This window comes from Gadus chalcogrammus, chromosome 9 (assembly GCF_026213295.1).
Source record: "Gadus chalcogrammus isolate NIFS_2021 chromosome 9, NIFS_Gcha_1.0, whole genome shotgun sequence".
Taxonomy (NCBI): domain Eukaryota; kingdom Metazoa; phylum Chordata; class Actinopteri; order Gadiformes; family Gadidae; genus Gadus; species Gadus chalcogrammus.
Window position 1 is genome coordinate 8,346,666 of NC_079420.1, and position 23,458 is coordinate 8,370,123.

The 23,458-nt window shown below is 47.3% G+C and overlaps 1 protein-coding gene across 3 annotated transcripts in view; it reads right to left on the bottom strand.

Annotated features, from left to right (window-relative positions):
* Positions 1 to 23,458, bottom strand: part of LOC130388556 (unconventional myosin-IXAb-like) — a 95,250-nt gene that overhangs the window by 36,077 nt on the left and 35,715 nt on the right. For 2 of the 3 annotated variants that reach the window (XM_056597900.1, XM_056597902.1), the window contains exons 3-10: positions 18,092 to 18,186; positions 17,534 to 17,596; positions 14,426 to 14,525; positions 13,000 to 13,053; positions 9,200 to 9,297; positions 8,609 to 8,735; positions 5,420 to 5,509; positions 530 to 646 (exon numbers count right to left, since the gene is read on the bottom strand). In XM_056597900.1, the coding sequence (XP_056453875.1) occupies positions 530 to 646; positions 5,420 to 5,509; positions 8,609 to 8,735; positions 9,200 to 9,297; positions 13,000 to 13,053; positions 14,426 to 14,525; positions 17,534 to 17,596; positions 18,092 to 18,186 (744 nt within the window). The remainder of the gene's footprint in view (positions 1 to 529; positions 647 to 5,419; positions 5,510 to 8,608; positions 8,736 to 9,199; positions 9,298 to 12,999; positions 13,054 to 14,425; positions 14,526 to 17,533; positions 17,597 to 18,091; positions 18,187 to 23,458) is intronic. The other variant, XM_056597901.1, reaches the window with a different exon arrangement.

A 23,458-nucleotide genomic window follows, 5' to 3' on the forward strand; every position in this document is an offset into this window, starting at 1 on the left:
AGCAACAACAACAGAAATGGAATCCCCAAATCGAAAAGCCAGTGATCTACAGCGAACTACAGTATATTCCTAAACAAAATAGCATCAAATTATTCACATAATAATTGTGATAATATTGTAATATATCCTGTATAATGACGTGTCATGGTCGATTAAAACCAACATTTTAAGGTTGGTTGATAAACTATATGCAGGGCACTATTTTACTGAGAGAGATAGAAGCTGCATGCACACGTACACACAGAGGAGTTCATAACACACACAAATAAGAATCTCACACACAAATGGATAGAGCCAAACATGCATGTGTACACACACTTATACAGTAACAATAGTTAAAAAAACACACAGACACACACGCACACACACACACTGATAACGGAGCCCACAGGGGGTAAACTGAGCGGGAGCTGGAACAAGAAGCCATCTGCCCCAATGTTATTGGTGCATTTTAAGTGTGTGTATGTGCGTGTGCATGTGTGTGCGTGTGCGTGTGCGTGTGCGTGTGCGTGTGTGTGTCTAGCCCTACCTTGGCGTTGTCCTCCAGGTCCCTGTTGTTGAGCAGCGCATGATTGGTCCGGAACACGATCCAATCAAAGAGGGCGCTGTACAGCGACTTTGCCATAGAGTCTCTCACTGTGCCCGCCTACACACACACAAACACACACCAAACAAACAAGTCATTTTCTGGCCTAATCAAAGCCATATGGTTCTCTGTCTCTCTCTCTCTCTCTCTCTCATCTTTGTAAAACACACATTGATGCAACACACACACACACACACACACAGACACAGACACAGACACAGACACAGACACAGACACAGACACAGACACAGACACAGACACAGACACAGACACAGACACAGACACAGACACACACACACACACACACACACACACACACACACACACACACACACACACACACACATACACATACACATACACACACACACACACACACACACACACACACACACACACACACACACACACACACACAGTAACACTGAATCAGCAAATACGTCCAGTGAAATAGATTATGACATCGCTGCACACCACAACGACCGACCGAGTCAATCTGCAGACCGACCAAACAAAACAATGATTATCAGATCTGGAGCTGTAACCCTTAAACCACGAGGAGGCATTCACTTAGCATCTCATATCCACTGCAGTCACGTAGCACAACGTTCGCAATGCCGTCTGGGTCTGGCCATTTAGCTTCCCCTCTTCCTGTGTGTGTGTGTGTGCGTCTGTCTTTGTTTGTGTGTCTGTGTCTGTCTGTTTGTTTCTGCGGATCAATGTCTTCTTAAAGGACTAATGCACTCTGAGGTTTAATGGACCACCAGCCACAGAGTTATCTGAAAGGACTCTGAAATGGGGACAGGAAATGTGAACAAGAAGATTAGAGTGGCTACTAATGCATTTAGCGCAAGACTTTTCCCTCAGCCTGGGGTTGCTAGTACCAGCGCTGCTGCTGCAGTTGCTGCTGTAGCTACCGCCGCCGCCGCCTGCTAAAACCATCGCTAAGTTCGCAGCATGAAAATGTCAGCAAGCTAGCCACAAGCTAGCATCAAGCTGGGAGTATCAATCAAAGGGAAAATGTACCCAGCGACGTGTCAACGGACTCAAATAATTGCCGGCTAGCTGAAGCACTCAGGCTTCAAGCCTTTTGCTGTGCCCTCGCTTGCCCTGTGTTTCTCTCCTTTTGTTTGTGTTTCTCAGTGTTAAAATGCATTGATTGCAAACACCCGCCAGAGCCAGAGACTTTAAGCGTCTCCCGGCTCAGGAATAGTTTTTTGGACACCTTGTTGAGCCCTGATGCCAAGGCTGTCAAAGAGAGCCCATTATTTTGTCCTAATACGCCACAAGTGAAACAAGCGAGGTTCTCCTCTTCCAGTTATGAAAGGTACCCTAAACAAACATAAAACTGTTACGTGGAGGCTTGGCCGCAATAGGATCTACTTATATTGGCAGCGGCGACGGTGTTACAAGGCAGGGATCGCTAAAAGGGAGCAGAGGGAGATGAAATCTCCAGCCAAGGTCAGGGGCTCCCAGATAATGACCCCCGCTGTGGGGCCCTAGTTGGAAGCGTCTCGGAACAAAGACCTCCTGTACCCACACACAACAAGAGCAGAGAATTTTGTGGGAAAACCAACAATAAACCCCACAAGGACCAAAGCTATCTTCACACAGTGTCGCTATTGTGGCAGGCTGTAAGCCTACAGATCAGTAGGAGTACTTTGTTTATTAAAAGCCCAAAAGGCAAATTGGGCACTATTTTCTGAGTAAAACCGTGGAAACTTTATTGAACCTCTTGATGTCAACAGTTGATGTCACGAGACTTCATTGTCAATTGCCTCAGGTGTTGTTAATTTACAAGGTAGAGTGCGCTGAGCGTTGTTTGATTCTGTGAAATATTATTTCATCCTATATCGATGTATTTTCCAATGTTTCATAATGTTTTCTTAACCTGTCAGTGCATGAGTGAAAATTACGTCTCAGAGTGGACCAAGGAGATACAAAAGGGGGCAGCTATCTTTGGCAGACCTTGTGATCACAGAGTTTAGGCTGGGGTGATTAGTTAAAAAACAGGAGTTTAACACCTGCCGTGATTTATTTATTGTCTGTGATATTTTTAGTGGGAACACGTGTAGACCAACGCCGTAGCCTGCAGCTCCCGAGGTTGCGTAAGATACCATGAATAATAGAGTTTTGTTTTCCAAAAGAAAAGGAGTTAGCGTGAGCCTCGGGGGGGAGTTGAGCCGGTGGTTTTGGCCTCATGGCCTTGAGTGCGGATCTAGTAGCGTCTTGCCAATGAGGCTGCTCATCAAGTTACTGCTATTGAGTCACTAAAGAGAGGCCTTAATCTGAACTGACGGGCTGACTACGACAGCAGGGGGGGGGTTCACTGGAAACCGTATTATTGTTTTTTTTTACTTCAATCAGAACCACTGCCAATCCAGGTCTGAGGTCTGCATGGCTTGTTTAGAGAAACTGTTGTTCACAGAATCACTTTATCATTATAATACTTCTTTACCCCCCAGGGCATCTTTTACTCTCTCTCTCTCTCTCTCCGTCTTTCCTGCTAGACTTCATTCGGCAAATTTTATTTAATTAATCTTTCATATTCTACAACACTCCCCCCTCACAGTTTCTCGTTAAATGCAGCTTGTTTGTGCTTGTTATTCTAGTGAATCTGTGTATGTGTGCACTTAAGTATGTGCATGATGATGTATATTCATGCGTGTGGGTTTCTGTGTGCCTGAGTGAGAAAGTATGAGCGAGTGTGTGTGTCTGTGTGTGTGAAAGAATGTATGAGCCTGTGGGTCAGTGTGTGAATGTATGAGCCTGTGTGCATGTGTATATGTGTGTGTGCGTGTTGTGACATTGTCTGTAAGAGTAAAGGGCACTTCTTCTCAATTTCCCTAGAGTCTGACATCATCCATGCTTGCATGTTTGGCACATTCCTATGCGACAGTGCGCCAAGGCAATGTGTTGTGCCCGAGGTTTCTGCACCAACCCCTGCTCTGTATTTATCCATAGGACATTTCCTGACTGGTTCTGTCAGGATAGTCCTGTCTGAAGAACACTGTACTACAATAACAGGACATATATGAGGCTTTTTCCTCCCTGTTTTCTCTCTCTCTCTCTCTCTCTCTCTCTCTCTCTCTCTCTCTCTCTCTCTCTCTCTCTCTCTCTCTCTCTCTCTCTCTCTCTCTCTCTCTCTCTCTCTCTCTCTCAGAGAGGAGGGCGGGTCAATCTGTCCCTGAGGGTACACAACAGGGGATTTCCTTTGCATTTCCCTTCCCTTCATATCACTCCTCCATCCTCAGCCATACTATTCGGTTATGTTTTCCCCTTTTCTTTGTCATTGAGGAGATTTTCATGGATGTTTTTTTCTTCTCATCCTTACTCCCCCTCCCCCCACGGTGTGTGTGTGTGTGTGTGTGTGTGTGTGTGTGTGTGTGTGTGTGTGTGTGTGTGTGTGTGTGTGTGTGTGTGTGTGTGTGTGTGTGTGTGTGTTTATGTTCAAAGCCACAGGATAAGGTTCCTAATCGCTCTGTCTGAGACAGAGATTGAGTGAGGGTGAGAGACAGAGAGACAGAGAGACAGAGAGAGAGAGAGAGAGAGAGAGAGAGAGAGAGAGAGAGAGAGAGAGAGAGAGAGAGAGAGAGAGAGAGACAGATGGAGAGAGAGAGGGACATGGACAGGGAGAGAGAGCGACAGAGAGAGAGAGGGACAGAGAGAGAGGGGGACAGAGAGAGAGGGGGACAGGGAGAGAGAGAAAGATAGCCAGAGTAAGACAGCTAGTGGGGCAGATTCTGGCTCCTGCACCGTGTAATCGAGTGGACGCTGCACATTCTGGAACTGAAACCACATTACTTGAAGGATGGGTATGTGTGTGAGTGTGAGTGTGTCTGTATTTCTTTGTGTATCTGTTTATGTGTGTGTGTGTGTGTGTGTGTGTGTGTGTGTGTGTGTGTGTGTGTGTGTGTGTGTGTGTGTGTGTGTGTGTGTGTGTGTGTGTGTGTGTGTGTGTGTGTTCCGTCTGTAAATGTGTTTGTGTGTGTATGCATGTTTGCGTGTGTGTGTGTATGGGAAACTAACAACCAATAAATGCTCCTTGATGACTTTTGCTGGGAAACACTTTAGACAAAAGCGTCTCAATTACCTAATACTATAATTGATTGGATCTTTTGAAGATTCTCTACTGTCTGTTTCTAAGTGCTCCATAAAACACTTTCCTCACAACCAGAAGAAGAAAGACCTTCAGAAGTCCAGCCCTTCACCTGGAAGAGCCAGTGACATCACCGAAGAACCAAATCTAGGTCAACCTGAGGCATCGCCACGGCGACATGTCTGCTGACTGCCAGCAGCACCGTTGGGTCCTATCTCCACGTTACCGTGGCGCCCAGGACGACTGCCATCGGCTGCGTGTCTTGACGGCAGAAGGGAAGCGAAAATCCCTTCAGAATATTGTGTAAATAAAGGGGGCTCGGCTCATGCCCCCCCCCCCCCCCCCTGCACTCACACAAACACTCACACATCTGGCGCGCACATGGAAACAAACAAACACACACACACATGTGCCCACTCATAAAAGCCTCAGGGTCTGCCGCAGCTGTTCTTGATGGGAAACAGGATGTGACTAACCAAAGAAAACTTCAAAATAAGAGTCCTTCAGAGGGAAGGCACTGTGCTGAGGAAGTTGGCTTGCGTTCATCCACTGTCGACTTCGGGGCGTTGCACCACCCAACAACTCCCCAAACATCTGGCAGCCACTGCCAGGAATTTGTGATAAAATTCTCTTCAAAATAAGAGTCCCTTCAGTTGGGTGAAAACCCTGCCTTGAGGTAGACGACCAGCGTCTTGATCGCCTCCTCACCCCCCTGGCACCCATGTGACCCTCACCTCAGCCAGCTTGTAGGGGACGATGAGCCGGTCTCCCACGGTCACCGTCTTCCTGGTGGTCAGCGCCTCCAGCAGCACCTCCTCCTTTACCTGGACCCAGCAGGAGACGCACAGGAGGAGAGGGTTAGGAGGAGGAGGAGGAGGATGTGTACATAAACGGTGGGCGAGGATAGGCTCTTAATAATACTAACTATTGAACACTGTCAAATACTATTATTATACCAAGAGTCAGGAGTCAAAACCACTCTTTATCGAAACATTAACATGACATAACACACATTCACACACACAAACAAACCACTGTACGCACACATACACACACAGACACACACACATGATCCTGAGCTTGGCTAGAAGCCCACCTCGTCCACAGTGGGTGAGGCAGATGTCAGTGCCCACCCACATCACACACCACACCCCACCAACATGGGAGTGGATCAAACAGCTGCCATTGAGATCCCAGTGAGCTGTCTGATTGTGTGTGTGTGTGTGTGTGTGTGTGTGTGTGTGTGTGTGTGTGTGTGTGTGTGTGTGTGTGTGTGTGTGTGTGTGTGTGTGTGTGTGTGTGTGTGTGTGTGTGTGTGTGTGACCGTGTCTATCTTTGTCTCAGCATATCAGTGCCATGCTGTGAGGGGCAGCGGCTGAATTCACTGAACACTCAGTAAGTGGGTCTATTCCCGTCCCCCGCCTCCTCTGTTAAGCCTCTGTGGTGAGCAGGGAGAGGTTGCCCGCGCTGGGAAGTACATGGATGTGTGTGGGTATGTGCACGGGGATGTGTGTGTGTGGTTCTGTGTGTGCATGCGGATGTGTGTGTGTGTGCCTGCGTCTGATGTGTAAGTGTATGTGTCTGCGTGTGTGTGTGTGTGTGTCTGCGTGTGTGCGTGTGTGTGTGTGTGTGTGTGTGTGTGTGTGTGTGTGTGTGTGTGTGTGTGTGCATGCTTTAGTGTCTGTGAGGGCTCTAGCATTATCAGAATGAATTTCACACTGCCTAGTAATCCTATAACAGAGTTACACAGCTCTTAGTTCTGAGGTTGTGATTGGTCTTTAGCCAGCACCACAGACATATTATTATTTATCACCCGGTAACATGCAGAGGTTTTATGAGAGAGGGAGAGCAAGAGTAAGAGGGAGAGGGAGAGAGAGAGGGAGAGTGAGAGGTGAGAGAGCGAGCGAGAGAGAGAGCGCGGGAGAGGGCGAGAGAGAGCGAGCGCGTGAGAGAGCGAGGGAGCGAGAGACACTTCTGCGACAACATAAATTCTGAAATCAAATCCCTCATTACCCTAAATGTGTAACGGTTACATCGGAGGGCGGAGACAAGCATGTCTGTCCTATCGTCCTTTCACCCTTCATGCTCACGGTCCCCTGTCAGAAACACTTGCCCTGACCGCTGTAAGCCTCACCCCCTCCGTCTAGAGGCCCCAGTCTGTCAACCCTTCATCCTGCTGCGCTAGAGTCACTTCCTCTTCCTGATCAGCCCGCACAGGAAGCAGGAAGTGGCTACTCAATAGCCTGACCACAACCGCTGAGTCACGTATCAATACACACACGCCCTGATCGCCTCGTGAGGTGGTGTAAAATTGTGCAATAGTTCTAGTGTATCATCATCCTCAACTGCTGTTGCGTTCTCGCTAGTGGGGTAATCATTATTTACAACCGACTATGTTATTTATCGCTACCCAAAATGACCCTAATAGATTAAACTAACAATAACTATAACATTACCAACACGAATGCGAGACAATTAGTTAATTGATTCCCATTAGTGGAGGCAGACCGACCCAGATTAATGAGTTGACAACTGAGCCGCTGAGATCTGGTTTTATAGTCTAGAGTTACTGCGCCAGTATCTGAGCTGGAAGCCCATCATAGTGTTGTGGATCCTGTAGTAATACAAGTAAATGTGTAGGCAGAATACAATGGTAAGTAAATTTAGAGAATTAAGTAGGTAAGTAAGTAAGGAAATAAGTAATTAAGTAAGTAAGCATGTATGTAACTAAGTAAGTAAGTGAGTAAGGAAGTGAGTAGTTAAGGGATACAAATAATGGGGGAGGAAGACTTATGCCTATTATACTCCTAAACAAATTACTGCTTGCCTCCCTTTATTAAGAAATCCTGTCATTCTTTGTCTTCAATGGGTTGAAAAACTGGTTCCCCGACTGATCATATAATGGTACAAGGAATTCCTCAGGATGTCTGAAACCAAATCAAGGCTTTAAAAATAGCCTGGATACACAAACAGCACTTTGTGGAAGATCTGGACGTCAGGGACAGATGTTCTGGACTTGAAGGACAGCTTCAGCTTTTTGTGTCACCACAAGCTGTGGCGTGTCAAGAAAACCCCCTCACTTGACGAGTTTGTTCATCCGACCACACACACACCCGTACCCACACACCCGTACCCGTACCCACACCCACACCCACACACACACACACACAACAAACAAAGCTGCATTTATTTATCTTGGTAAAATAATTCGCCAAAGTCACTTTGGATAAAAGTGACTCATTTACGGTTTAATAGAAAACTTAATCAATAGGACTTTCAATCTCTCAAAGTATAAAACAAATCTTCAGCACTTTATTTTAGAAAAGTTCATTAGGTTTAAAACCATACCAAAACCAAATGGTGATGGATACCTTAAAGATGGCATCGGGTTTATGCAGAAAGGCTTGAGTCTGCGGAGAAAACGTCTGCTGCAATCCCTCACGTTGATTATCCCTCGATATATCCCAGATATTAGGTTTCAGCAAAAACAATCACAAGCATTAAAAGGTCTGCTGCGACTGCGTCTCAAACCCAGTGCACCTTGAGATGCATACCGCCGGCCTTGATTGTGCAACTGCAACGCGATGCCCAAACAAAACCAATACCATTATTAGACTCTGGAGCCCCTGATTGGCCCTCTCTGCACGGCGTCAGAAAGCCAAGAAAAGCATTCTGCGTTTCACTTAAACACACGGTCGATAAGACGCCCCGTGAATGATACGATAAGCATTCTCACTGGTCCGAGCCAGTTAAAGTAATACCGATGGAACTCAATACTTTATACTTTTGAAACCACCACCTCAAAAAACGTTTAAAACCAGGAGATGGCGGTGGTTGGAATATGCCGTGTCAGCACATTCATCCGTCGAGCCCCCCCCCCGCTGCCTTCCCCGGACCCCGTCCCGCGTGCCGCCCCGTCTCACCTCCAGCAGCTCAGACACGATGGGCAGGACCTCCGGGTTGCAGATGTCGATGGAGTCGTCTCTGTACGTCTTCTTCTTGTACCGGATGTTCCCCAGCAGGAGGATGGCCGACAGCAGCGAGAAGATCCTTCGAAGGAAACCAAAAAAAACCTTAGACTGAAATCGTACATTTAGCAAACGGAACTCCCATTTACATATACATTTAGGGCATTTAGCCGACGCTTTTATCAAAAGCGAATTACAAAGAGTACATTTGTCAGAAGACGGAGAATGGAGAAACAATGCATCGCAATATATCACTTACACAGTGAGGTTGAAAATAAACAAAGCATGCAATCAAAGTCGGAGGAGTGGCTACAAAACAACAGTCAAAGGGTTGCGCTGATTCTGAAATACAAGGTTAGTATTTGTCGTTTTTTGTATGTGTAGCTGGGATGATTCCATGTCAGGTATCTAAAGGGGGGGGGGGGTCTGGTCCCCAATGCCGTGCTCTAAGGTCCCAGTGGGAGGGGCAAGGGATTGTGAGAACTCTGTGGCTTTGATTGCGCTTTGTGAACCTTAGGGAGACAGAGGTACCAGGTAAGGACTTACTGTTTCCTCGTAGCAGGCAGGAAGCCCACCATCTCCATGGCCAGCTGGAGTCTCTCAAAGTCGTGCTTCAAGTCCTCCCCTTCCACTGTGAAGCAGTCCTACTCCACACGCACACACACACACACACGCACACATACAAAAGGGGAAAAGACTTTGTAAGAAAGAGAGAGGGATAACCACAAGGATCGGCATTTGAAAGCCGTCACTACACCTTTACCTAGCTGCTGTTTGATCCCTTCCTCACAACAGAGGGACTCCTGGCTCTTAACATTACGGTGTCAGTGCAGGAGCAGAGAGGACGCTTAAAGATGATTGGTTAAGTGGCTAATTAAGTCATCGCATGTGGCCGACGTGCCTGTCCGGTAGCGTTAAGCGTGAGAGAGTCTCTGTGTGTGTTTCCAGGCCCTCTGGTCAGCCAGTGTGCCTCAGTAAAAACTGTAATTAGCGCATACCGACGGGGCCAGAGAGGACACAGTATCCCATAATAATCCTCCAGGCCGTGTATCAGTTCCATATACTCTCTCTGAGCCTTCACCGACACTGCTCTTCCCTCACTTTCTGTTTTTCCTTCGGCGTTCCGACTTGCCGCGGAGCAGCGAGGCCAAATGCCTGCGTTACTCCCGCACGTTTGTCCAGCAGCAGCAATGTGAAGGTGGGGATAAGGTGGGGATGTGGTGGGGGTGGGTGGAGTAGAGAGAGGGGTCTGTGGGTGGTGGTGGTGGTGGTGGAGGTGGTGATGGTGGTTCTCGGGGAAACTCCAGAAGTACAGGTAGTTCTTCGGAGAAATTGCTGATTTCAATTTTGTTCAAACCATGTGCCAAGTGGCTTCAAAAGATTTTGAGAAGTAAGTGCGGAGAATACTTGGCTGAGGGGCTCCGATGCCAGAGGAAACTGCAGTGCAGGACGTGGTCGGGAACTATATAAGGACACACTGTGACCCTGACACAGAAAATAAGATTCCTCTCAGCAGAAGAGGAATCCTAAACTTGCACTTAAAAATAACACTTAGCATTGTGTAGCATTTTATCCTAGCTTCTCTGTTGTATACGGGGAACGGTTTAACCTAACAATTCTTAGTGCTTGGCACTTGGTTCTATGAACATCCTTACTGTACTGACAGCGAAATATTGTTTATCTTTCTTCTGACAAATGTCCTTATGTAAGTCGCTTTGGATAAAGCGTCTGCTAAATGCCCTAATGTAACCTGGGCCTGAACATAAGCCCAGCCTATGTTGAGGCTGGGCTAAAATGTGTTTTTATCGTAATGTATTCACAGTAACTCACAGTAAGCGTCACTCACGCGAAGCATATCTGAGAATGCAGATGATGGTGTTACACATTTGAAAAGCACATTGATACGCACAAATCAAATCAAAACGTGCCAGAGTGAGTCAAGCCAAGGCTCAGCAATCAGTCACCTCAACCAAAACCAAACAAAAGGCCAAACCAAAGTGATTGCTGTGTTGTGCCTTCAGTTCTCCACCAAGCCAACAAGCAAACAAAACAACACATTGTCGCAAAGGAAATGATACGATCGCTCTGCCATCGCTCCACGGCCGACGAAAGCACTGCAGACAGACACATCTGAACCGGCCACACGGTGCACACAACCGACGCCCCGGCAGACAAACAGATCCCAGAGCTGCACACGCCAAACACAAACATCCCCAACGTAATGCCTGGTGTTTGGGATCACAGGTTATAATTAGAATGGGATCTATTCTGGGATGCGCGATACCAGACATTACTACTGGCATCTGTATAAACACGTCTCCGTCGTAAAACGTCCTATGTATGGAGGCTTGGCCTGCTGAGAGGTCAAAGGTTAAAAAGGCCCCCGGGGTTGGTCAAATGCCCAGACAGCTGTCAAGGATTGCTAGACTGCCTCTCTGTGTGTGTGTGTGTGTGTGTGTGTGTGTGTGTGTGTGTGTGTGTGTGTGTGTGTGTGTGTGTGTGTGTGTGTGTGTGTGTGTGTGTGTGTGTGTGTGTGTGTGTGTGTGTTTCTCTCTGCTCATGTCAGAGAGTTGCCTAAGATGGTGACATCATGTCGTTGGAGTTAGGGGTCACCCAGGGATGAGGTCACAGCTTGACCCCCCCCCCCTTGTTGAACTGAGCTTTACTGAGTCCAGTTAAAAAAAAACACATGGCAAACTGAGGGACAGGAGAACTTGTGTGTGTGTGTTTGTGGTTCTGAGTGTGCATCTGTGTGTGTGTCTGTGTGCATTTGTCTGTGTCTCTGTGTGTGTGTGTGTGTGTGTGTGTGTGTGTGTGTGTGTGTGTGTGTGTGTGTGTGTGTGTGTGTGTGTGTGTGTGTGTGTGTGTGTGTGTGTGTGTGTGTGTGTGTGTGTGTGCCTGTGCGTCTGTGTCAGTGAGTGAGTGAGTGAGTAAATGTGTATGTGTGTCATTACATAATGTTTTGAAACAGTGATTTAAGGCTTTGAGAATCGAAGTAAAAGGAAGCAGTCCCAGAGCTGAGGCCTGTGCAATCTAGTAGGTGTGTTGTAGAGTCAGGGGGGGTGTAGTACACACACCTACTGCAGGGGGGTACCCCTTCTGTTAGACCCTTTATCAAACCTGATCCACCAGACATTACTCACGGCATGTGAAGGCTTGCCAGACAGTGATGGCTTCAAGACCCAAGACACACACACCCACACACAGCCATAAAACTGCACGCACAAACACGCACACGCGCACACACAAACAAAGCATTACATGTGGACACACACACACACACACACACACACACACACACACACACACACACACACACACACACACACACACACACACACACACACACACACACATACGTACATATCGATTACACACCTTTGCGATAGTTCAGGTCTTTCAAAAGCCAATTCACATTTTAAAGGGTAATTTTAAGGTGTGCTTATAAATATAAATTCACTTAAATATATATATTCCTAGTTCTCTACTTACAAAGGTATAATGGACACAACAGGGATTTCCATGGATTTCTTATTTTCTCCTCATAGGTGTTGATGACACAGTATATTATCAACACACCCAGGTAACTGACAGAATTTAGCCAATTACAAAGAAGCAGGAGATGGAAACCAAAATAAACTGCAGTAACCCCTCTTTCACCAGAGATGGTGCTGTTCCTCTGTGGTTTGAAATCTGATTTACAATACAAGTTAATGTATAAATCTAATACATTTAACGATATCGGTAAAACAATTATCAATGTTAACTCTAACAATGCTATTGGCTTTAAAAACTCCTGAACGTTAACAGAAGACAGCTTGATGCCAGCTCCCAGTTTAATGCATCCAAAAAATAAGCCTTTGTTTAAAGGGAATCAGATCTTTGTATGAACTGATGTTATTTCGTAAGCACAGATACCAGTAGCTTGGGGCAAGCAGTAATTCAATGACAAAAGCTAGCATGACAGAAAACAATTTAACTGTTAACAGTTAACATGTCTAATTGCAAATACATAATTTTGCAGTAATTATGATAATGTAGACTATATTTTAGATGGAGGAAAGTCCCAAGTATTCATATTCAAAGAACACTTTATCCCTTTAATCCTCACAGCGAATGCAATATTCGGAGAGCAGATTGCATCATTGGAAAGCAACGGAGAGGCATCGCAATAGGTCAGCACCCTCTTCACCCACACACTGGTACACACGGCTTCGGAGCGGGGAGGAAATGTGTTGACAGGACAAGACCATGACTGAACACAGCACCGAAAGCCCGGGGGCAGACACACACAAGCGCACACATACGGGCCTGGACACACACACACAACACGATACTATACTGACCAGCTCGCTTTCATAGTAATTGTCCCAGTGGAGTTTGTTTGATTTCTTTGTCATCTGGAAGCAAGGTAGAGCAAGTTAGAAGAAGATTAAAATACCACATTGATAAAATCCTCACACACACACACACACACATACACACACACACACACACACGCACGCACGCACACACACACATCCACCTAGTCCAGTCATGACTGACTCCACTCGGCTGGGACCTCATCAGGCAGGATGTTGAATGACACAACCTGGTTGGAATGGTCCTGATTGAAAGACAGAACCACTCTGATGATGAAAGGCTGCTGGCTCCTTAAAGAGGTAGGGCGGTGACACACAGGAAGGCTTAACGAGGGGTAAACAGCAACACACACACACACAAACACACACACACAGACACACAGAGACGGGTGGACGGACAGACAGACAGACAGAACGTAGGACAAGCAGACAGACAGACAGGAAACCTTGGGCGTCGGACTGAATAGAAAAATATATAAATCCTAATAATGGAACAGTGAAGTATTGAAAATCTTCATAGAGTCTGCGTGCGTGCGTGTGTGTGTGCGTGTGTGTACGTGTGTGTATATGAGTGTGTGTTTGTCCCATCAACGCAACCGCTAAACAAAAGCATGCATGGCTTTCACTTTTTCCTAAATCAGTCACCCTGATTACACTCAGCATCTTCTATTGCCATGGAAACAGGGCCGCATGGTAACACGCAGCGTGTGTGTGTTTGTGGGGGGGGGGGGGGGGGGGGGGGGGGGGATTGTTGTTATGAGGATTAAGGAATGGCCCACATTGTTACTATAGGAAGGAAGCGAGGAACAAAATAAGGGGCAGTGTGTTCTTTTGGGCTTTCTCCCTGGCGTCCCCAGATGGGAGGAGGGGCATTGGACCCTCATCTCATCTGGTGCCAATGAACACAGATGCACACCACCGAGCGAGCACACACATACAGGAAGGCAGACACACAACATCATCTCTCTCTCTCTCTCTCTCTCTCTCTCTCTCTCTCTCTCTCTCTCTCTCTCTCTCTGCTCTCTCTCTCTCTCTCTCTCTCTCTCTCTCTCTCTCTCTCTCTCTCTCTCTCTCTCTCTCTCTCTCTCTCTCTCTCTCTCTCTCTCTCTCTCTCTCTCTCTCTCTCTCCCCCCCTCTCCCTCTCCCTCCCTCTCCCTCTCCCTCTCCCCCTCTGATAAAAACACACAATCATGCACTCATCCCTTTTCACACACTAATTAACAAACAGAAAAAGGTAAACCACCAACCCACACACATAGACATACGCACAGTTGGGCAAACTTGAACACACACACATAGACTGATGCAATCAGTTGCACGTTAGGGTACAAAGGGAATCGCTCTACTTTCGGCAGGAGGAGGAGGAGGAGGAGAGGGAGGAGGATTGTGTGTGTGTGCATGTGTTGTGTACCTGGTTGAGGTAGTGGTACTCTTCCGGTTGCAGCAGATGAAAGGTCTTCCTTTCCTCCTCACTCGCTCCCGCCAACAAGTAGTAAAATACATGGTAGTTCCTATGAGAGAGACACACACACACACACACACACACACACACACACACACACACACACACACACACACACACACACACACACACACACACACACACACACACACACACACACACACACACACACACACATATATAAAACAGCAGGAATCCATAGTGGACAGAGGTTAGGTCTGTTGAATATCTTCAGGAAGACATAATTGTAGACCTTCATTATTATAGCGTATCCAAGACAATGTGATGCGTATTTGTTTAAAACGACGTCTAACGAAGAGTGAGAAGAGTGCTACTCCTTCCAATTACCTTAGCCTATTTTCCTTTTAGAGCCTAAATCTTTGCTAGGCTATGGATATGTCACACCCTGGACGTGTGTTCCCCGGGTCTAACAAAGAAGAGCAGTGTGCGCTGGGGGGGGCTGGAGCCGACGGAATGTATGATTAGCCGTGACAAAGGCTGTGGTCTCGGCCAGCCGGGTACAGTGTGTAATTTTGTTACTGTAAGGGGTCTGCGTACGAATGCTAACACATGCTAACACACACTAGCTAGCACACACACACACACACACACACACACACACACACACACACACACACACACACACACACACACACACACACACACACACACACACACACACACACACACACACACACACACACACACTGGGCAGTGGACAGAATGAATACTGCGGTGGAGGGTTAGAAACCCCTGGGGTGGAAAGTTAGGCCGTAATGTGATTTTTGGTGTTTGAATAGCGAGGGTATGGACAACGTTAAATGTTTTTTTTTGTATTTGTTCTACATGATGGATATTTACACAATCTTGTTACAAGAGTGGGAAAAATGGGAACAAATATTATCGACAGGAATTCTGCAACGAGCCCACATGCCCTTGGTTAGGTCTTCGGCAATTTGTTGATGTCAACATTTTTACGTTGACGCAGTAAATGTGTCGGCAAATCTGATTTGTTTTCATATTTTTGCGAGCTTGTTTTCCATCTACATGAGGAAACACTCCCGACCGCTGCCAAAGAAAAGAATGTCTTTGACCAAACCAAAGCTAAACTGTCACTTAGCTACCTCTAGCACGCAACGATGCTACGTGTGCGTTTATTTGTGTGTTTTCTTCTGTGTGTGTGTCAGTGTTTTTGTGTGCGTCCTGAAAATAAAAGTAATACAAAATATTTGGGTCTATCATCAGCACATCACCATATTTTTGCTTACATTGGTAAATGAGTTTGAGATTGTACCCGGGGCAGTGCCGGTCTTCATGTACGCTTGCAGAGAAATAGGGCATATATCATATTTGGGATTATCATAAGTGTATTTTTGCTTACATTTGCTAAATGTGTATTTAGACTGTGCCCTTGGGAGTGTGTGTCTGTGGACTGTGTGTGTGCATCCGTGTGTGTGTGTGTGTCTGTCTCAGTGTGTGCGTGAATCTGTATGTGTGTGTGTATATATGTGTGTGCGTGAATCTGTATGTGTGTATATGTGTGTGTGTGTGTGTGTGTGTGTGTGTGTGTGTGTGTGTGTGTGTGTGTGTGTGTGTGTGTGTGTGTGTGTGTGTGTGTGTGTGTGTGTGTGTGTGTGTGTGTGTGCGCGCATCTATGTAGATGTGTGTGTTTGAATGTGTGTGTCTGTATTGGCCACTTTGCGTCTGAGCGTGTGCATGAGTGCGTGTCTATTTGCATGCCCTTGTGTGTGTGTGTTTGTGGAATGTCGGGCCCTAGAGTGATAGGCTGCAACATTATTCTGGATGGAAACCTGATGCCTTCTCCGCAGGAGGAGACATAATGGACCAGAGTGTCTGGTTCCAGAGGAAGCCAGCCCCTGACCAGAGCGGTAAAGGGACTAGACTCCCCGCCTAATACCCGAGGACCAATAAAAACATGCGTACATCTTTATTTAGACCTTTGCATGCTCCATCAGCATTAAATGCTTTTTTGAAAGGGCCCCTATTGGTCCCCAGTTGGTACAGTCCACTGGGTGTGCTGGTAAGTAGATCGATCCATCACCCATCTGGTTGGACACTCCCATGTGTGATGTCACTAGAGGGTTGTCGATTCTGCAATGGCTTTTAATGGCTAATCCGTGTCCCGCCTGGTGGTAAAATAGCAGCCCTTTAAAAAAACAGCTCCCTGTACTCTGTAACCTGACGAGGCTTTGGAGGTGCAACAACGAAATCGACAGCAACACGGAAATGACACGCAAATTGTAAACAGGATGGAAAGCTACTGAGCGGTCTCTTCAATATCTGCTAGCGAACATGACTAAATACATCCAGTATATGCCATTTGGAGGATGCTTTAACTGATCACCTAAGAGCAGGACTCACTTGTTCAGAGTTCACCTGGACCCCTGTTGCACACCTATTGTATGTTGCATGTCCTAACACTTAAAACTAGTACTTAACGTCGTTTCTATGAACATATTTACTGTACCAACAGTGATATATATATATATTGTTTCTCTTTCTTGCGACTCATATACTCGTTGTAAATCGCATTGGATAAAAGGATCTACTAAATGCCGTAAAAAAAGTCCCAGGATATGGGTGGTCACAGTGGGGAATCAAATCTTTAACACAGTGGCAGTGTGTATACCTTTGCTCCACCTCGTGTTAGACAGGACCACATTGAGCTGTACTGGACTATGTTGGACGTCTGTGCTCTCAGGAGACTGAATCAACCGTGTCATTCAGTCGCATTTGTGTGTTCAGTGCATCATTAATAGCTTTCTGTGTTACCGGCTCCTATACGATCAAATTAGACTCAAACACGATGCAATTAGAGCTCATGATTGGATAATGAGTTAATCATTTCCTGGACGTGTTCTGCCGATGGAGCCTCACACTGCTATTCTGAGTGAGTCCCCACACTGTGCGGCGCGGGGAGGGGGGTGTGTGCCTGATGTCTGGCCTGATTTGTGGCCTGATGTCTGGGCGTGCTCCCATGCTGCGGTCACTGGGTCACTGGGTCTCAGGACCTGGGTTGGGGGGGTCAGTTCTCACCTCTCGTTGTGCTCCTGGTAAACCAGACGGGACTTCTCCAGCAAGTACTTCTCCACGTAGGCCCTGTAAACACAACCCCATCACGCACACACACACACACACACACACACACACACACACACACACACACACACACACACACACACACACACACACACACACACACACGTGAGAGAGGCTCAGGACCTGGGGAAGTTCTCATTGGCCAGAGAGACTGCCAGGTGTTCAGTGAAGAAACAAACAGGAACCAGAGACGAGAAGGCAGACATCCTAGCCCACACCACTCAGTACAGCACCATATGGTTCTATTGTTGTTCTCAATATATGTATGTCACAGCAGGACATGCCTTTTTCTTTGCACATTAACCACTGCGAAGATCTTTCTAATAACGTTTTTGAATCGTATCTATTTTGTATCTACTACAGTTGATTCTATTAGTTTAATGTGGGTGTTCCAAATTGTGTCCTTATCATTGTTCGTATTCTTATAGTAAATTCCTGTTCTTATCTTCACATGTTTGTGTGTGCGCTGCATGTGTGTGTGTGTGCGCTGCTCACCCTCGGACAGTTCCACTCTCCTGGTAGTTGACCTGGATGAACTTCCCGAAGCGGCTGGAGTTGTTGTTGTGGGCCGTCTTGGCGTTCCCGAAGGCCTGGGCACGAGAGAAGACAAGAAGAAAGGTTCACCTCGAGGTCAGAGGTCACAGAGAAACAGACAATATCTCCCGTACACAACGCAGGTTGGAACTCAGCTACTGGCTGAGGATCACTAGCCAAGAGGAGAGGAGAGGAGAGGAGGGGGGAGGAGAGGAGAGGAGAGGAAAGGAAAGGGAGAGGAGAGAAAAGGAGAGGAGAGGAGGGAAGAGGAGAGAGGAGAGGAGGGAAGAGGAGAGGAGGGGGAGGAGAGGGGAGGAGAGAGGAGAGGAAAGGAGAGAAGAGATTAGAAGAGAATAGAAGAGGAGAGGGGAGGAGAGAGGAGAGGAGAGGAGAGGAGAGGAGAGGAGAGGAGAGGAGAGGAGAGGAGAGGAGAGGAGAGGAGAGGAGAGAGGACAGAGGGGAGGATAGGGAGATGAGAGAAAAGGAGAGAGGAGAGGAGAGGAGAGAGGAGGAAATGGAAGAGAGTTAAAAAGATGAAAGGAAGAGGGATAGTAGAGGTAAAAGATGGGGAGTCATAGGGGAGAGGAGCGGTAGCGAAGTGGAGGGAAGAGAAGAGAAGAGGGAGAAGAGAGGAGATGAAAGGAAAGGTAAGGAGAGAAAGAGGCAAATTAGAGGGAGGGGGAGAGGAGAGCAAGAAAACACTGCCTGAAGTGCAACTCATCCATCCCACACGGAAATGGAAACCGCGATTCTGCGAAGGTTTTTCAACTGCGATCATTTTCCTGAAAATAAGTCCCCAGGTCTCTACTGCCCACCTTAGCACGAGTCTAAGAAGAATGCTCACTTCCTGGATGGGATGCGCGGGTGGCGTGCACTCAGCTCTGGTGGAACGCTGTCACCGGCGATCATATCAGGACGAGACCGACAGCAGACGGACAGACACCCCGTGAGTGATAATCACACGACTTAGAGCCACAACCACTAGGGGAAGCAGCCAGCCAGGAAGGCTAAATTAAATGCGTGTCTGTGTGCGTGTGTGTTTTCGGTTCTCACAGGTGTTTGTACCGTGGTGGGTTTGCTTGCTCCTGTGGTTTGTGTGTCTGTGTCTGTGTCTGTGTCTGTGTCTGTGTGTGTGTGTGTGTGTGTGCGTGCATGCGTGTGCTTGATTTTATATAATAAGTGATAAGTGTGAGGTCTGCATCTATAGAAGAGGATGTGGCCGTGTCACATGCTTGCGTGTCCCTTCATAAGAGGATGTGGCATCTCTTCATAAGAGAAAAATGCAGTGTATGTACACATTTCATAATGCGATGGCATTGTGTATGTTTGTGTGTGTAGGACTGCATCCAACCAGCCTGAAACCCCTATAGGTCGTTAGAGGAACTACATGTTGGTCGCACTGGCGGGGGTTTCGCAACAGGCGGTTATGGAAGCATTATCAAGGGCATAGAAGGCACAGTAACCTGACATAGCAGGTAGCAGATATAGTGGTGAGGGTGTTTCACACCAAGGAACGACAAGCACTGTATTTCACCCCTCACAAACCTGTAGACACCCTTGAGCAAGATGCTATTCAATGCCTCGTACCCAAACTCACCATGAATCACTTTGAAAACACAGCCACTGTTAAAGAACTAAACGTTTAAAACTGCGTGTGCGTGTGAATGTTAGCGTGTTTAGCTCCAGTCTCCGCCACAAAGACCACCGCAGCAGTTTAACCCTCCTCCACCATGTGAAATGGTTCCTAATCTCTGGTGATAGATAGCCTCGGGGGTGAACAGAGTGTGTGTACGGTGGATTGTTCCTGGGTTTGTAGCGCAGCGTATCGACAGCGGGGCCTGGGGGAACATCGGCGGGCTAGGCAGGTTCTGTGTCAACAGAGGCAACCCGTCATTAAACTGTCGGCCTGGGATGGCTGATGTGTGGGCCGACGTCATCTCAACCGTCCTCCTGGGATAACCTTTACACGTTATGCAAGTAAATAGGATCCCCAGACGTGATCCATGTCGTTTCATTGGATGAGGGGTGCTGCATGTTTAGAGCTTAACCTACCTTATGCGAGATACAAATTAACTTAAACACACCGCGCCGTCCCATCAGGGCGTGTGTGTGAGTGTGCGGCCGTCTTTGTGTGTGTGTGTGTTTGACTGGGTGTGTCTTTGTGTGTGTGTTTGCTTGCGTGCCTCGTTGTGTGTGTGTGTGCATGCATGCGTCTTTGTGCATGTGTGTGTATGTCTTTGTGCGTGTCTGTCAGTATTGTTAACCAGTGTGACAGTGGCTACCATAATGTCAGACTGTCCCAGCCAGCCTGCCAGTCATCATCTCCCACGATGCTGCAAAAAAGACCAATCCCACCACCTCTGCAGGAGGCCTGCTGCAGTGCCATTAAAACGGAGGGGTTGACACAGACGAGAATTAGCATGCGCGGCCCCCGACGACACCCTAGGTACACTGCACTTATCCAATGCTAATGCTAGACACGTGTTGCAATAGCCGCTTCACTGTCACCAGCTCTCTCTCCCCCTGTTGGTTGCCCCACTTTTCCATTCTCACAAAGTCACATGAAAGCAGAAAAACAACAAAAGCCCTAAAACATCCCGGAATCACTAATCGCTGGAGGGCTGTATGGCAGAGGACTGATGCCGGAACCACAGGCACAGGGTTAGTGAAATCCACGGACATTCAGGTCAGCGTGTGGGTGGAGATTTATGGAGGGGGGAGGGGGATGGTGGTGGGGTTATTAGGCGTGAATGAGGGATGCCAAACAGCAGAGGATCTATGAGCATGATCCGATATGGGCAGGGCGGTGCCACCCCCCGCTGGGTATCGACCCCAAAAACACCCGGATGGAAGCCCTCCGCCGCACACACAGCGAAACCCAGCGTACAGACGAATACATCCTCCTCTCTGTGTCCACTGACGATGGACGCAGGAAAACAGCCGTTATCCTTCAGTAGCTCACCCACATGTGGTTTAACCGACATCATTTCTTGAAGCCGTTGACTGATTTGTTTTCTATTCTGTAGATCTGGTCGCGTTATCTTTCAATAATCTGTCAGTTCATCAAAGCATTCTGAAAATAATCACACGCATGGAACACACACACACACACACACACACACACACACACACACACACACACACACACACACACACACACACACACACACACACACACACACACACACACACACACACACACACACACACACACACACACACTCCAGGCCAGGCGGGGTGTTAGTCGTAGACACTAAGCATATTTGCTGCCTCATTAAACAACTGTAGCATGTCAAAGCAAAGCGGGCTGGCACATTATACCTCCTAATAACAAACGCGCGACTCCGTAGCGCTCTAGCCTCTGAACTCGCAGCTCTGCTTCACATGGCAAGACAGCCGTGCACATGTGTGCACATGTGTGAGTGTGAGTGTGAGTGTGTGTGTGTGTGTGTGTGCGCGCGTGTGCATTCTTGCGCATGTGTCTGTGTACGTGCGCTTGCCGGTATGTGTCTGTGTGCTTGCGTGCCTGTATGTGTCTGTGGGTGTGTGCGTGTGCGTGTGTGGGCATCACCTCCCCGATGCCGTCCTAAACATTGCATGTTTGTCTCGCTCTCCCTCTCTCCCTTTTCTAAAATATAGAGATTCTCTTTCTTCCGCCCACATCAAAGGCCCAGGAGAGGATGAGGACAGGCCGTGAGGCGCCCCCATTTCTGAGAAAAGGGGGTGCGGAGGGAGCACTGAGGGGGTGTACGGTTACATAAGTGCTTGAGGTTACAGAGTCAGGGCTAGCGGGGGACTCAAAGGCTAGAAAGGCGAGGCTAGGGCTAGCTAGCTTTCGTGGCGGTTTGGTGGAGAATCAGGCAGAGGTAGAATTATTCCAGCATCCGGACGGATATTATCCAACACTATTCTAGCAGCACATAGCATAAACAAAATCTTGATATGAATAATGAATAAGCACGAAATGCATTACATGCTCACCACCCACCAGAGGTTAGAGAGCATTTCTCTCAAAGCCTTGATGTGGAGGAGCTTGTGTCTCAGCTCCCATAATGAATGGATAACTACAGTCGGTACACAAGGCAGACTAACTCCACTTCAGCTGAAGCTTAACCAACAATTGATCTGCATCTTAATGGTACCACAATGTAACCCAGAACATAACCGAGCAAAAACTGAGGGTCTATGTATCTCTTGAACTCTTCATTTGCTTTCACATGTGGATCTGGTTGGAGGCCGGCGGTTCCTCCCTCCTAAGTCACACTCTGCCATCGAGTCCCCTTTAATGTGGAGGATGTTAGCGGTTAGCCTAGCGGTTAGCATGGGTAGGCTAATAACCGAGGATTGCCTAGATAAAAGTTTACAACTGGAATGCAGTCAGCCACTGTTGGATTACGGACTATTAGCAGTTGTAAAAATGCCCAGTATTTATCTATTGGGTTTTTATTTGCACACAATAAAGAACGTTTGAGCCCAGCTAAATAGATGTTACCAGAGAGTGAATGAGGAAAACGGTTGTAGCAGCAGCTTCAAAAAGGTATATAAAATAAAATCTTCACCACAAGTATATGTGTGTTGGCCTGGATCCACAGCAGTATGCTGCATACACTGCGATGGGGAATTACAGGAGAAGTAAAAATAAAAGCTAGTATTTATACTAACGTTGATAGTTTATTAGACAGTGGGATAGTGTTGAAATGAATGAGCTGACCAAGAGTACCTCTTGACTGTCCGGGGGGAAAATCCCATTCACAAAAAAAATCACAGGAGGCCAGAGCGAACACAAGAGTTGTGCAACTGTGTGTTGGGGGTGTGACAAAACATTTGTTGAAAAAAACAAAACGCTTTCTTGTTTGCGGTTTCAAGGAATGCGTCAGTTGACCTGGATAATGTCTGGCACCTTGACCAGGGGAGGATATGTTTTTGTGTGGTAAGGAGCGAGGTGGTGTCCGATGTCCCGGCAGAGCCCAGCGGACGAAGAGGAGGAGGATGGTGTATTATTCATCTCAAGTTATCCTTTCTTCTCTCGCACACACACACTCAAACACGCACGCACGCGCGCACACACACATACACACAAATATGCGTGTTGAATCTAACACACACCCTCAAAGTAGGAGGTAAAGATGAAAAGAAATGGACCGGGAGATGAATATGACCGAGCACCTTGATAGTATGCAGCCCAGTCTCTGCCTCTGTCGCTCTTTCTCTCTCAAACGTGCTGTTGTCACCAGCACGCCAGGCCACATCTGGATCCCATTGGTCACAGGAAAGACTGAACACACAAGCCCAATAAACCTCTGTCCCTCAACCTACTCTCACCCCCCC